Source organism: Tauraco erythrolophus, chromosome 8 (genome assembly GCF_009769465.1).
Source record: "Tauraco erythrolophus isolate bTauEry1 chromosome 8, bTauEry1.pri, whole genome shotgun sequence".
Lineage (NCBI taxonomy): Eukaryota > Metazoa > Chordata > Aves > Musophagiformes > Musophagidae > Tauraco > Tauraco erythrolophus.
The window spans coordinates 14,929,078-14,944,991 of NC_141472.1; the positions used below are offsets into that span (position 1 = coordinate 14,929,078).

The following is a 15,914-nucleotide window of genomic DNA, read 5'->3' on the forward strand; positions in this document are numbered from 1 at the left end:
TTTCATTGATTTTATTTGTGCTGGTTTTGGCTGAAGTAGTTAATTTTCTTCATAGTAGCTACTATGGGGCCATGTTTTGGATTTGTGCTGAAAACAGCGTTGATAATGCAGAGATGTTTCGGTTATTGCTGAGCAGTGCTTACACGGAGTCAAGGCCTTTTCTGCTTCTCACTCCACCCCACCAGCGAGGAGGCTAGGGCTGCACAAGAAGCTGGGAGAGGACACAGCTGGGACAGCTGACTCCAACTAACCAAAGGGATATTGCATTCCATATGACATCATGCTCAGTATATAAAGCTAGGGAAAGAAGAAGGAAGAGGAGCACGTTCGGAGTTATGGTGTTCGTCTTCCCAAGTAACTGTCACGGCTGCCTTCCTGGAGACGGCTGAACACCTGCCTGCCGATGGGAAGTGGTGAACAAATTTCTTGTTTTGCTTTGCTTGTGTGCATGGCTTTTGCTTTACCTATTAAACTGTCTTTATCTCAATCCATGAGTTTTCTCACTTTTAGCCTTTTGATTCTCTCGCCCATCCCACTGAGGGTGGGGTGAGTGAGCGGCTGTGTGGGGCTTAGTTGCCACCGGGAGTTAAAGCACAAGAGTCCTTTTTGGTGCCCAATGTGAGGCTTGAAGGGTTCAAGATAACGACAGATTGGATTGGAATGTGCTAGATCAAGTCTGTAACTGTTACTGCTGTTTAGCTATTAGTCGGCAGGCTTCTGTGCTTGGCACGGGGCTCGCTTGCCTTACTGTACGTTGGAGTCTAGTGCCCATTAGTGGCTGCTTTTTGTTTTTGCTGCTTGCTGTACTGCTGATCGTCTTACTCTGCTGTGCTTGGGCACATTTTGATAACAGCCACGGCCATGCGCCTGGGCTGGCAGATGGCCAGGGCATCGCTGCTGTTTCTGCTGTACTGGACAAGACGGAACTCCAGTGTGAACTCGAGTGGCAGGGACTGTAACCTGTGGATGAGTCCACATGGGAGCAGGACATCCTAAAGTGTCTGTGGCCACGGTTATGGCTGTGCCACAGCACGTATACCTCTGAAGAGATTGTGGTCCACGGGTAAGTTCACACTGGAAAAGGTACACCTCCAAGCATCTGTGGCTGTGGATAAGCCTGTGCTGCAGCACGTTCACCTTCAAGCATCAGTGGCTCTGCATGAGGTCTTGCTGGAGCACCTCAAAGCATATGGCCATGGATAAGCCCATGACAGAGCAGATACACCCCTGGAGGGACTGCAGCCATGGGTAAGGCCATATTGGAGCAGGTTTGCTTCTGAAAGGACTGTTGCTGTGGATAAGGCCACGCTGGAGCAGGTAGATCTCTGAAGACATTGTGGCCCCATGGATAAAGCCATGCTGGAGTAGGTGTATCTCTAAAGGCATTGTGGCTCCATGGATAAAGCCATGCTGTAACAGGTGCACCTCAAAAGTGACTGTGGCTGTGGATAAGCCTATGCCACAGCAGGTATACCTCTGAAGAGACTGTGGCTTATAGATAAGGCTCCACTTGGAGCAGGTACAACCCTAAGAGACTGCAGTCTGTGGCTAAGTTCAAGCTGGAGCAGGGGCAATGGGAGGAGTTCGTTGCCATTTTAAACCCTATAACCTGGCCTAAAGGCATCAAGGGTGGAGACTGTAATGGAAATACCTTTAAATTGCTGTAACCTGGGATTTGAGTTGTGTGTGGTAGGAATTACTATAGCAGGAACCACCTGAACCAATGGAGGACAAGCCTTACAAGAAGCAATGCAAGTGCAGCAGTGACCTGACCTGAGCTGGCTTCGGAGCCCAGTAACTCCACTCAACACACCACTTCTCCTGTCCTGACTGACCACCGTAACAGATGGCACCCAAAGTCATGGACTAAATGAACTAAATGGACATTTTCTGGACATTTGAGGACACTTTACAGACACTTCACAGGGGCAATGATATCTGTGTATTATATCAAAGGATGGGAGGGGTGGTGGTGGGAAATGAAAATGTATGGGATAGTGTGGGCCCTGAGCATGACATAAATGGTACGGAATAAGGAGTGGAGAATGTGCTGGGTTTAGCTAGGGTAGAGTTAATTTTCTTCATAGCAGCTACTATGGGGCCATGTTTTGGATTTGTGCTGAAAACAGTGTTGATAATGCAGGGATGTTTCAGTTGTTGCTGAGCAGTGCTTACACAGCATCAAGGCCTTTTGTGCTTCTCACCCCACCCCACCACTGAGCAGGCTGGGGCTGCACAAGAAGCTGGGAAAGGACACAGCTGGGACAGCTGACTCCAATGGACCAAAAGGATATTCCACACCATATGACATCATACTCAGCATATAAAGCCAGGGGAGGAAGAAGGAAGGGAGGATGTTTGGAATGATGGCTTTTGTCTTCTCAAGGAACCGTTACATGTGATGGGGCCTTGCTTTCCTGGAGATGGCTGAACACCTGCCTGCCGATGGGAAGTGGTGAACAAATTTCTTGTTTTCCTTTGCTTGTATGCACAGCGTTTGCTTTACTAAGTAAACTGTCTTTATCTCAACCCATGAGTTTTCTCACTTTTACCCTTCTGATCCTCTCCCCGATCCCACCAGGGGCAGGGTGAGCGAGCGGCTGGGTCGGGCTTAGTTGCTGGCTGGGGTTGAACCATGACATTATAATAATAAATAGATGAATAATAAAAACATGGATAAGACTACTGTTACTCTATTAATCTCTTTATAGTCTTAACTCTTCCCTTTGCTGCAGTGCAACCAAATATTAATGGTCAGGATGTTAAACCGGTGAAAAAACAGCTCTATTTAGAGTATTCGTATATTTGCTCTCGAGCAATACTTTCACTTTATTAATAATGTCTGCAGCACTGCAATGACAATATAAATGACTCAAATTAAAAATCAGAGAACAGTCACTAGCAACTATATCATTCCTTAGTCCTTGTCTGCTGTGCCAAGAACATGGCAGTGTTAATGTGCTGAAGCTGAAGCACTTCTCGAGACAGTGAAACTTCTAAAGCTTGCTTATAAAGACTGAGCAGTGTGTAAGTAACTTGGTAACATACTAAGTACACCAATGAAAAATACCTGAAAGGTGTTAATGTGCTGCTGTGCATCCTGAAGGCAGTAACACCAAAGCAGAAGCTATCCTACACAGCAACAGTAATGGTACCAATGTGCAAAGTAAGCAGAAGGCTAAAAGCTGCAGGCAGATGGGAGTCCAGGCAGAGGGTTCTCCTCCTGCAATGCAGCTTGTCAAAGCAGCACACTGCAGATGCATGTACATTTACATGCAAGTTTGCCCTTAACCTTTAGCTTCAAAGCAGAGCAGCCTCAGAAGGAGAGCCTGGGTGTCCCTGCAAACACTACATAGATCAGTGATACAGTCAATGTTCGGCGAAATGAGAGCACAAAATGGAACCCAGTTCTTCTGCTTATCAGATAAATAGTAGTTGTAGTACTCGGTAAAAAAGAATGTCTGTTCCAGGATCTACCTGGTAAAAAGACCCTAAAAGTAATTCTGAAATTCAGCCCCACAAATGAGACAGGATGAAGAAAACCTAGTTTGTAAGCCCTGAAAGGACTCAGGTATCCATTTGTCACTCCTACAAATACAATTTCACATGCTTGCAGCACTTCAGTGGGCCTTGTGCAACATTTAGAATTTAAGTAATTTTGGAGTGTTACTCTTGTCACCAAAAGATTAAGTACCACTGGATCAGGAAGTGCCTCCCAGTGCAAGCTACCAACCTGTCTTCTTGGGTGACAACTTTTTCTTTCTTTTTGTGATTTTTGTGCCAGCTTGGGCTGTATATTAAGCCACCTCAAGTCTGTGTGCATTTGTTATTCATTATGAACAGCTAGAATTATACTCAATTACAAGAGAGCTTTTAAAATGTAAAATTTGCACAGAAAATTTGCACAATAATATCTATGAATATTTACGCCATAATCCTCCAGTAAGTACCGTCTCACCATCTGCCTCTCTATATCCTTTTCCCTTGCTTTGCTATGGAGCTTAGACTTGCAAATACCTATTAAGCAGGCAGGCTAAAAGCACCACATGCAACACGATACTGTTGCAAAAACTGTCAAATTCACTCAAGTGGGGGTAATTCCCCATTGTTTTTCTTGGCTTTCCCAAACACAAAGCTTTCTTTTACTGGAATAAGACTGCTGACTAAATGAGGGGATTCGGAATGCTAATTAAATTTTTCTCAAATGCAGAGCCTGATACAGTAACATCTACTATTCACTGATATCAGAAAAATATATAAAATATATAAAAAGGGGAGATGAGTGACATTCTGTACAAAAACCTTTAAAAAAAGTGAACTCTGCTGTTAAGCATTATTTACTTCATTAAAGCCCCTCAGATAAGCATTGGGTCTGCTCATGTAACTTTCTATTGTGTTCGCAGCTCAGCAATCTACAGAAGATAAATGCACCTGTACAGCATTACCATTTTTTTCAGATTGACAGGTGAAGTAAACAGTGCTTTCATGGGGCTTCCCCTCCTCAGAGGGGAGGGAAGCATTGCAGTTTTCCTAGTGTCACAGTATAACATGCAGGCTCAATCTGTGGCCTTCAGATGGAGTGCAAGCTTGGTGTGACGGGTCAGCTCAGGCCCGCCCCTTCCCTCTCCCACAGCAGTAGGCTTACAGAGCATCACGCCCAACTTCGCTCTGCTGCTCCCTTCCTTCGCTGCTCCCACCAAGCCCCACCTCAGTAGGCTTGGCTGCTCCTCCTCACACACTAAATCCTACAGGGTCAAGTCTCCTCTCTCTCTTTCAGCCCCTCTGCTGCCACTACTGGCTCCACAAGACTTCAAAAGGAGTAGGTGCTCATTTAGCCTCTCCTTGACTATTTCTGCCCCTGGAGGATAAAACCCAAAGGGTAAGCAGCTAAAGAGAACAAGTGAGACATTCAAGAAGAGTGAAGAGTGCAGGTGGGCCAGCAGCAAGGAGAATACATGCAGACGGCTAAGTAAAGAATACAGGAAAGGAAACTACATGAATGTATTAACTCAAAAAAAACAACTCACCTCAGTGTTTGTAAGAACATATCTGCAGTCATACAAGTCTCTCACCAATGGCTTTTGTCCTTACGGCAACAAACAAATTCACACACCTCACAGAATGAGTCTGACACCTTTACTTAAGGTTTCACAGTCACAATACATGGCATTAGCAGATGTGCTTCTTTGCTTTGTATCTTTAAATAAGGGCGAACTCTTCAGAAAGCATTTCATAAAACGACTAAGAAAGATCAGGATTCTTAGTTCTTAACACTCTAGTTCTATACAGAGCTGACTGGAAAAAAAGTGATCTAAATGTACATGCCTGTTCTTCATTAGACGCACTTCTCTCTTCCGTGCGGCCTCTTCTGCTGGCTGGGTTGGAAGTGCTGGAGAGGATGCCATAACTACGCCTGGTGCAATGGTGCTGGTAGGGGTGGTGCGGATCTGGTATGTCTGCACGTCTCCTGAGGCAGCTGAAAGACACAAGCGAACATGACCTCCGTTTGGTGACAGCGCTGTTAAACATGGTGCAAAGAGCATCTAGTCTCCTATCTAACCATGCACTTTGTGCTACAGTACAGGAGGGATGACCATCATCTGGATCATCATTGCTATCTCAATCTTAGTTTATTAACGTATGCAAGGTTTTGGGCATTCTTCCTGAAGAAGTCTTCACTTGTGCTTGGTAACTTGATTTGTCTTGCTGTACTGCTGCACTTCTTTCTCCCTTAGTATACTTCTTTTTACTTCTCTGTTTTTTTTTGCGGTTTTAGCAGTTTTAAGAAGACCAAGGATGGCAAATAGTATTTCTAGCTATGCTTCAAATGTCTATCTACAAAAGGAGAAACTGCATGTGTAAGTATCTGGCACAGAAAAAAGGGTGTAGAAATGTCACATTTATTCTAACGAGAAACGGTGCAAACGAGGCACTCCACTACTTCTCTGGAATGAACAAGGTCTTGGGTTTCTTTTGGTTGTTCATTGTAACCCAGGAGCGTGTTATATTTGCAAGAGCTTGTGAAGAACATACGATACCACCTGAAGAAATCACATGTCCTTAAGAGCAGAAGATCAAAACAACAATAGTATTTTTCTCAGCTATGTATTTTCACTGATGCCTGGAGACCTCTTCACTGGATAACTTTCAAATCACCTGCTTTACAATCATAAAAGCAGGAGTACGCTTTCCTGTTATTTTTAATAAACAATTTTTAACATCCCCCAATTATTAATAAACCAAACCAATTATTTTAATACAATAAAAAAATCCCAACTTATTCTAAGTTAAAGTAGCCCTGCTTGCTTTAAGAGGAGGGCCAGACCAAATGGTCTCTTGAGGCACTTTCCTGAATTATTCTATGACTCTAAGACTCAATGAATAAGTACTTGGTGACTAGTTACAAAAACCACAACAGGAAGAAATTATGACTTGTAAATGAAAAAGGGAAAAAATTACTAATAAACTGAAGTGTCCTTATAGAAACAATCAAACAACTTTCTTTCCTAACTTCGATGCTTCACTTTAAATATACTACTGTTGCAGATGACTATCTGTGAGAACTCAGAACTCTAAAATGGTACCAGTTTTTGCAGAATATATTAAAAAATATATTGTGTGGACAAAACACAGGAAATACAGAATGGAAAACCAAAACGAAATATATTATTTTAAGAAGCAAACCCAAAATATCCATGATTTTATCAATATGAAGGGAAAGGCTCCAAGAAAATGCAACAAATAGCTTTGTCCAGAATTTCCTTTATTCATTTTGGAGACTTAGCTGTGCCAAAACTGTTAATTATATTTCCTGACACATTTGAAGGAGTTAGGTTGGCAACTTATATCTGCATGGAGAAAACTTTAAACAGAATAGCTGGCTGTGAAGTTTCTCACCTTGTACAACCACTTGGTTGCTGGGTACAAGTATCTGTTGTCCATCTGTGGTCTGTGCATATTGTAAGATGGTGGTGCCAGGTTGGGTTGCAGCTGCGTTGGTCATAGTCAATGTCTGGAGACCTTGTACTCCATCTGTGCCATTGTTAGACAACTGTATTGCTCCTCCTTGGGTAATAGCAACTGAAGGAAAAAAAATCAACACAGCATTTAAGACACTAATTTACTCATTAACTTACAATATTAAACCTAGATATGGAAGAATACTGATCTGAGTTAAATCCCTTGAAGCCTTATACAATCTCAAATCAGACACATGGCTTTAATGTACGTTAAAGAAATCATGCTTTGAAAGTAAGTTCAATTTTTCGTGAGAGCCGTATTTTTAGGGAGGCCTAAAAACCAGCCTAAAACACAAATTAGTTTCTCTGATAAAACAGCATCACACAGAGGAGCTACAATCCTCCCCCAGGGAATACTTTTTAATTGTTAGTTAAAATTTTCTTCTCGGTTGGTTTAGGTCTTTTCCTCAGTCCTTTCTTTTTTCTTCTCATCTGAAATTCCTCTCCTCTTCCATGCTTTATGCCCTTCTGTCTCCTCTGCTGCTATTGCTATCCGTCTTGTGTTTCACTTTCTTCTTCCACTTTTTTTTTCTTCTGATTGTATCCCCCCTTCTCTACAACTTCCTCAGCGCCTTCCTAGCAGTGTTTTCATTCATAAAGGTCCAGTTTCACACCTTTTTTTTCCTTCAAGCAGTCTCACTTTGCTGTGGTTTTTTTTCCTTTCTTTCCCTCAGTCTTGTCATGCAGGTGTGCTGACACATCACCCCTCATTTGTGATCCCACAGAATTTCACTGTGTTCCTATATACAGACACACCAAAATCTCAAGTATCTGCACAAGCAGTTATTTTACAGTCATGGTAGGAAAGCAGAGTTAACCACATCAGTTTCAATAAAATTAAGTAAGGTATTAGGCACAGTGACTAAGAAGTAAACAGAGATACATTTGAAGAAATTTTAAGAGAAATATGTAAACAAGTAGCTCTTTTTTGTACATTTAATACTGTGTTTGTTTGTGTGAGACAGCATATGAATTCTAGCTTTACTGCTGTAAATCCTTTAAGTCAAAGCGCTATAGCTATAAAACCTAATGGATAAAGAAAACACAGAAACTTGTATTTATTACGTATTTTAAATAAGGTTGCTAAGTTCATATTTTTTCAGGACTTTCTAAAAATGTAATTGCAGATGGTAATGTTTTTTCTATTAATGAGGTTACAATTTTGTGAACCAGTATTAATAGTCTGCCAGGAAAAAAAGAAACTTCTGAATTACCTCATCTGGTTCCTGAAGTGAAAAAGTTTGCAATAGCATTATGGTTAGTTCATATTTTGCCTTGGGATGCATTAAGCTGCATTAACTGCCAAGCAGTCTCAGAATGTTAATTGAACATTTCAAATACTTACAATAAGAATGTGTTTAAAAAGCAGAGTTATCAAACAGTCAAATTAAAGGAAACTTGTTTTCACCTCCTGCTTTGTCCTAGTCCAAACAGTTATAGAAATAACAGTTCTTCATCTTCTCATCCCCACTTACTAGCACCACTGAGAAATTCAGACTACATACTGTACTGCCCACTGCTGGTTTGGTAAATGGGAGTTGGCACCGTAACAGTGGCGATGGCAGGTGCTGCTGTTTCCTCTTCAGACTTTTCTTCTTCAATCCTTGGCACTCCTGGGGCGTCTGAGGACAAGTCATTCAAAATTTTTCTGGCAAAGACAGTGCGTTGTAGAGATTTTAATAAAAATTGAAAAAAAAAAAAAGTCTATTTGATACATAATCCTGGAGAAAACTGAAAAGTGCAGTAAGCCAGCAAGGAAAATACGGGTGCAGAATGAAAAACCTGCACTATCTTCAAAATCTTACTGGAGAGGATTGTTCAACGTGCCATGCACAGATGGGCAAGGGAGCCAGCACAGAACAGCTGTGCTTATCAACACAAGATACAGGTGCTTCTTAACAGGTTCTTCTCAACCCAAGATATAGCTATCGCAACCTTCCCTTTTCTTAAAAACATGTTTCTCTCTCATCCATTTTACTTGTTTCCTGCTTTTAGCCTCATAAAGATTTGGAGAAAGCAAATGTAGGTAAAAACCTGTCTCCTCACATCAGGGGAACTGCTCCGTTTCAGAGACCGTAAAGGCCTCAGCCAGAGAGCTGAGTATAAAGGAAGTTAGCAGAAATTCTTGCAAAGAGCAACCAGTTTATAATCTAACACCTGCCTGGGACACAATGCTGAGTGTTGGAGTAAAGTCAGACAGTTTCGTTTACAGGCACCCTGCCTGAGAAAGCTGTGAGATTAGCATGGGTAAAGGAAAGAACGGTTTGTTTAATTACTTCCATGGGTTAATCATCCAAAGGCAAAACTGCTAAAACATAACTGCTACAGGTCCTGCTGAACATGACTGCAAGACTGACCGTAGCACTTAACTGCAATTTGCATCATTTAGCTCAAACACTGTCCCTCAGAGGACTGTCAAGCCCTTTTCACTGCTGCAATATTCTATTACATCACTGCAAAATGCTACTTAGGTGAAGGGCAACATTTTTTGTAATTCTCTTCATATGTTTTCCTGTGGACTGTCACTAGAACTCAAAGTCTAATGAAGCAAACACAGCTGTAGACCCCAAGCTCCGAGACAACACTCATTTCTTGAATAAGGCTCCTAGGGCTTCAGAAGCCAGAACATCTGTATCGAGCTATTTGGGGAGAGCAGTTACTCTGCTAAGCAACTTAAAAAACAAACCTTTTCTGTTGCTGTTTTGACTCTGTGTGCATGCAGGAAACCCAGCATTGCACAAGCACTCCACTTTGCTAAGCACCACTTGGACAAATAAAAAATTACTATCCAGAGAGTTTGCAATATAGGTATTAGAGCAGAAACACTACTGGACAAAACAGATGAAAAAGCATGGAGAGAGCAGGTGTCAGATTTCAAGCTGGTGTCAGATATGATCTGGTGGTTAAAACCTAACTTTGCCATTATAAAGATGGATTTTAGATAGAAGGTAAGGTGGTAGCTTTACAAATATAGGAGCAATGAACTGACATGGGGAACACATGGTGTACTTCAGTAGCACGATCAAAGTGGAGTTTCTGAGGAAGAGGTATAGCTTTCAATTCTGTAAACCTATCTGCACCTATCTTGTCTCTGAGGCCAGTCACAGCAGCTCGAATAATGCCAACCAGGAACTCACTAAACACAGCTGCAGTCTGGCTTAGCCTTTTTGACGTGACCCCTATGCCAGCCCAGAGTCTGAGCTGCGTGTACAAGGTTTACAATTACAACGTTTTGCTGAGTCACCAGGATCTGGTTTGAGAACACAGGCTGTGGTGTGGCACCAGTGTGTGCAAAGGAGTCCATCTCAATGAGAAGTCAGCAGGCACAAGACCCCTCTTCTCAGCTTTGCTGCTTGTTCACTTAGCTTGTCTCGTGATATACAGCCATTCTTCCATAAATAGCAAAAGCAAGTGTCTCACTGCAGAAGCAGACGGCAAGGAAGTCTGTGGCAGCCTTGATGTTAAGCAACACTGCTCCTCACAAATAAGACTATTTTCCCAGATCTATCACGGCTAGGGATCTTCAGTAACGATTTTCACTGTCTTCAGCAGAACAGCCTTTAAGGCTGCTGGAGAAGGTAGAAAATAATCTGCATGTGCTAAAAAAAAACATGGGCGAGACATGCTCAGGCCGAGAGTCTAGCTTATATCTCTAAGGCTATGCTCACGAAGAAAAAAGGAGCATCTGAATTTTCTGAAGTGGCACGAATCCAGAATTCCAGAGCCATTCCTTACCATTATTTAGCATGTTTTAAGAATTAAAAGTGAGATTTAGAACAGCTAGAAAAGCTGCGTAAGGGCATAATTAATGAAGTAACGTATGACTAACACCATGTGAAGGAGCACCTCAGTTGGTCTTACCGCAGAAGTATTTGCCATGACAACTAAAGATACTAGATGCCTATCACTACATTCAGCTCATACCCTGACTTCTTAAACTTTAAACACAACCAATTTCGCTCAAGCAGAAATTCTCTCTGAGGCACAGAACACCACATGTTCATTGAAAGACTCATGGGACAAAGGAATTAAGTTTGATTGCTGCTAGCGTTTCAACGATAATGAAAAACAACAGAGTTGATTTTTTGCAGACTATGGATTATACAGAAGCCACTTTCTTGCAAAGCTTCAGTGTATTTCACGTATTAAGTATCCATTAAAGCTAAAGGCACCCAGCACAATGATACCTCGATGTTTCACAAATTTGGCAATTAGCTTACTCTCAGCTCACTTCTGTTTTAACTGAGTGTACAGCTGAAGATTCTTCCTCCTCCTCCTATTTGCTTATCTCTTACATCCTATTCCACAGAAAGACATTGCAGAATAGAGATTTCAATTAAATGGTAGATCTAAATCACGTTTGTCTCCCCATGTGAAGAATGCATCCATCAAGCAAAGTGCTTCTGCTTTCAACCTTCGTACCTGTAGGAGGGTCGCCTGGAAAGAATTTCTCTTCGTTTCTGTGAGTCTGTGACACTGTCTACTGATTCCTGTGAATCTTCACTTTCTGCTATAGTGGAGATCTGTAAATAAGAACAGCAATCAAACTTAACAAGACACAATGTTTTTATTTTAAGGAAATGTTGACATCCTGTGGAAAACACTACAATGCAAGTATTCTACAGTGCTTCTACCTAGGCAATGAACAAAAGAGGCAGGCTGTTCAGTAACAGGTCCAGTGAAGAATGACCATGGTCAGTTATCTACCTGTGAGAATATCCTTTATAATTCAAATACTCCAATAGGAAAATGTAAACAGTAATTCTATACACTTTTTGCTTTCCATGATTCCTTGTTTCCATTCATTTTAAGGAAACAAAGAAGGATTTTTTTAGTAAAATTTAGAGAGAGAATAACTGAAAGCAAATTAAGATAGCAGAAACGTTTGGAAACTAAGTGCAGTATTCTACTGCAGTTGAGAAACACCAATTTACAAACAGTTGGGTAGATATGTTATAGAGAGACTGCCTTTTTGGGGGAAAATTGTCAGGAAAATGTCATACATAAAGACATTAAAAAATAATGCAGTGCTGCAATTCTGAACATCTGTGCTAACTCAAGAAAAAGATTTATAAAGGAAAGCTAAAATGTTTGCATCAATCGTATTTCGATAGTTTTAAATTCAAAGTGTGCCAAAAATGTAAAAACATCTCCAATACATAAAAACAGAGACTGTTTTCCAAAAGGCTATACTCACGTGACAAATATACAAAAGCTAACGATAGTTAGTGAATAGAGAAATGCTTGTGTGAGAAACATAGCTCTCAGCCTGATATTTTATGCACTGTAAGGAAGACTCCTAAAGGCTCAAAAAGCTTGCCGTTGCCCAAATCTCACCCTTATCACATAGAGGGCCTGAATAGGTCCAAGGCTGACTGTGAACTACCCAGCTTTGAATATCACAACATTCCAAGCACCTTCCGCTTTGCACTGAGCCAGGTGAATTCCAAGCATGGTTTCATTGTCAAACTCTTATCTTCCACCCCTGGGCTAGTACCTTGTGCGCTTATCTGAAAAATGCTCTCCTCCAACAGATTAAACTTTTGACTCCAATGGCTGAGGAGGGTAGAGCCTGCTAGAAACTCAGCACTAAACCTGACAAGGAGTGAACAAAGATTATTATCAGAATGGCCTAGTTTTAAATTATGCATGCCTTATTATTTTTACAAATAACACCCAGGTAAGTATCTATATAAAATAGTCACAAAGTCTACTTTTTAAAATGAAACTTTTTTGTGCATTCAGTGTACTAACAGCAAAGGAATGATGTACGGTCCTTGCCCTGTGTAGCTGCTGTACACCAAGCAATTTCTCTTTCTGCACGCTGGGCTTAAAGTGGTTAAAGAAAAAAAAGCTAGTTTTTAAAGATTTCAGACTACTTGTCTCCTATGTCTTCAAGCTGTCTCATTATATTGCATTATCTGTCTTGCTTTACAGAAAAGAAAATGCTAAGGCTTTACAAAGCAAACAACATTCAACAGGCAAATTTTAAAACCATTTTTATGAGAGGACTGCTGGGTTTATTTTAAGGACCATTAACTTACAGACATCTGTTTTGTAAACCAATGCAAATATTTTCTAAGTAGCAAAGACTCTTATCCCAGAATATCAGCCTTATTAATGATTAAAGATTACATTATTATAAAGTCCCTTTTGTTCACTTCAGAATAGTATGAACTCTTACTCAATAAAGACATAAGAAAATATAGTAGAGAGAAAAAGTAGAGAAATACTCTAAGAAAAAACATAGAATCATAGAATGGTTTGGGTTGGAAGGGACCTCAAAGATCATCTAGTTCCAACCCCCCTGCCATGGGCAGGAATATCTTCCACTACACCAGGTTGCTCAAAGCCTCATCCAACCTGGCCTTGAACACTTCCAGGGATGGGGCATCTACAACTTCTCTGGGCAACCTGTTCCAGTGCCTCACCACCCTCTGAGTGAAAAATTTCTTCCTTATATCTAATCTAAATCTTCCCTCTTTCAGTTTAAAGCCATTGCCCCTTGTCCTATCACTACATGCCCTTGTAAAAAGTCCATCTCCAGCTTTCCTGTAGGCTCCCTTTAAGTACTGGAAGGCTGCCAGAAGGTCTCCCAGGAGCCTTATCTTCTCCAGGCTGAACAGCCCCAACCCTCTCAGCCTGTCTTCATAGGAGAGGTGATCCAGCCCTTGGATCATTTTTGTGACCCAGCTCTGGACTTGCTTCAGCAGCTCCATGTCCTTCTTTTGTTGGGGACTCCAGAGCTGAACGCAGTACTGCAGGTGGGGTCTCACGAGAGCAGAGCAGAGGGGCAGAATCACCTCCCTCAATCTGCTGGCCACACTTCTTTGGATGCAACCCAGGATACAGTCGGCTTTCTGGGCTGCCAGTGCACACTGTCAGCTCATGTTGAGCTTCGCATCAACCAGCACCACCAAGTCCTTCTCCTCAGGGCTGCTCTCAATCCATTCTCCCCCAGCCTGTATTTGTGCTCGGGATTGCCCTGACCCATGTGCAGGACCTTGCTCTTGGCCTTGTTGAACTTCACGAGGTTTGCACAGGCCCAGCTCTCCAGCCTGTCAAGGTCCCTCTGGATGGCATCCCTTCCCTCCAGTGTGCCGACCACACCACACAGCTTGGTGTCGTCAGCAAACTTGCTGAGGGTGCACACATGAAGCTGTTAAACTTGCCAACCAAATTCTAGAGGGAAACGAAACTCAGCAATGTTTGAAAGTGAAAAGTGGCTAAACCAGAACAGAAAAAAAGTCACAGAGTAGCAAATACTGTATAGATTTTGCCTTCAACATGCTCTTCAAGTTTATATAAGCGAAAACACAATCCAGGACACAAACGCATTAGAAACCAGTGAATGGGCAGGACTATGCAAAAGACCCAATTCACGTATTAGGAATTTCTTCAGTCAGTACCTGAACTGTCTGGACCTGTGGAGACTGAATAACTGACGGCTGGGCTGCCTGAATTACTCCATGCACTTGAACCGTCTGCCCATTGGGCAGCTGAACTAAGGTCACCGTGGGTGCAGAAGACGTTGCGTGAGCTGCTGGCATAGATACCTGCAAAGAAGAGACAGTGAGCATAAATTAGGTTATTGCAAAATCTTATTTCATTACCAAGAACACCTTTTGGTGAAGAATTATGTCTCTTTTGGACCCCAGTCAGATGACCCAAATGTTCCACCGTAATATAAAACCCCCTGCACTGCCTAAGCCCAACATCTGACCTACTTTACAAATTAATCTAATGCAGAATTTCTGCAGGCTCAAAACGTCGCTTGTAAAACCACTGACAAGAATGAGAAAAACACAACTGCCTCTATTTTGAGGTAACCTAATAAAGCATATTATTACCCTTCGCTTACTTCAGTTAGATACCGCTAGGACTTGGGTGTACTCCTACAGATACTGCTGAGTCAAAGACAGCAACATATGGGAGTGGAGCTATTTTTGTTCTCACTCAAGAAAACGCCAAGTGTTTGCCAGATGTAAGAAGTCAAAATTCTTATGGAGTCATACCTTTCAGACTTTCTAGAGACTAAACCATATTGAGTAGCTGGCAAAGTCCATTTAAATAAAGAAAACTGACCATGTCTTCAGACAGAAAACCCATGGGTTTGCAGTGGAAACAAACAGTTTATAGACAATTATTGTGATTCGGTGTAACGGGTTAACACAAACTCTAGTCTTAGAGCTATTTCTACGAGGAAAAACGGCCCACATTTTAAACCCTTGGTTCCTAAACACAACTTTGTTTCTTCAGTACAGACCTGCAGGCATAGTGCCTATGCCAACAGGGATATGTTAATGACTTCAGCATGGTATGTTAGCACTGAGTACACAGCCACGCGTGTCCTGCTCAGGCTCCGAGGACAGTGATACCCACACAAAGCTGTTCATGTCACACGGGGACACCTCACTCTGGCAGGTCACAAGAACTCTTATGGGCAGCTGAAGGGCCAGGCACCACGGCTGCTATGCAGCTGGGCAGATGCGCGGGTGCCCATCCAGTACTCAGCCACTTACCGGTGCCACGATGCACATGTTCACGGCTGGGGGGTTCCCGAAAGGCAGGAGGGTGCCAGGGCTGCCGTACCAGTGCACGTGGCCCTTGGTTTGCACTGTCTAACACCATTGCAGCCCTCAGGGAAGGACTGCAGGCAAGCGTGAGCTCCAGCAGACCACAGACAGGTCGTGGGTCACTGACTAGCCAGCCTTTTCCTAGACATCCAAGTTTGGAAAATTTGACAATCCTCCAGTGTTCAATGGCATTTTCAAGAAATTCCACCCATGTAGCTACAATGCAAGAAAGAGCTGCACTGCTGTCCTACCTAATCTCAAAGAGTTGCTGTGTACCAGATGCCGAAGTAAATCCTCTGCTGTCCTCATGAACATGTGG

The 15,914-nt window shown here is 42.3% G+C and overlaps 1 protein-coding gene across 1 annotated transcript in view; it reads right to left on the reverse strand.

Moving 5' to 3' along the window:
• Positions 1–15,914, reverse strand: part of CREB1 (cAMP responsive element binding protein 1) — a 42,954-nt gene that overhangs the window by 5,069 nt on the left and 21,971 nt on the right. The window contains exons 3-7 of the mRNA XM_086616092.1: positions 14,429–14,575; positions 11,442–11,542; positions 8,525–8,667; positions 6,898–7,080; positions 5,326–5,476 (exon numbers count right to left, since the gene is read on the reverse strand). Of these exons, the coding sequence (XP_086472218.1) occupies positions 5,326–5,476; positions 6,898–7,080; positions 8,525–8,667; positions 11,442–11,542; positions 14,429–14,575 (725 nt within the window). The remainder of the gene's footprint in view (positions 1–5,325; positions 5,477–6,897; positions 7,081–8,524; positions 8,668–11,441; positions 11,543–14,428; positions 14,576–15,914) is intronic.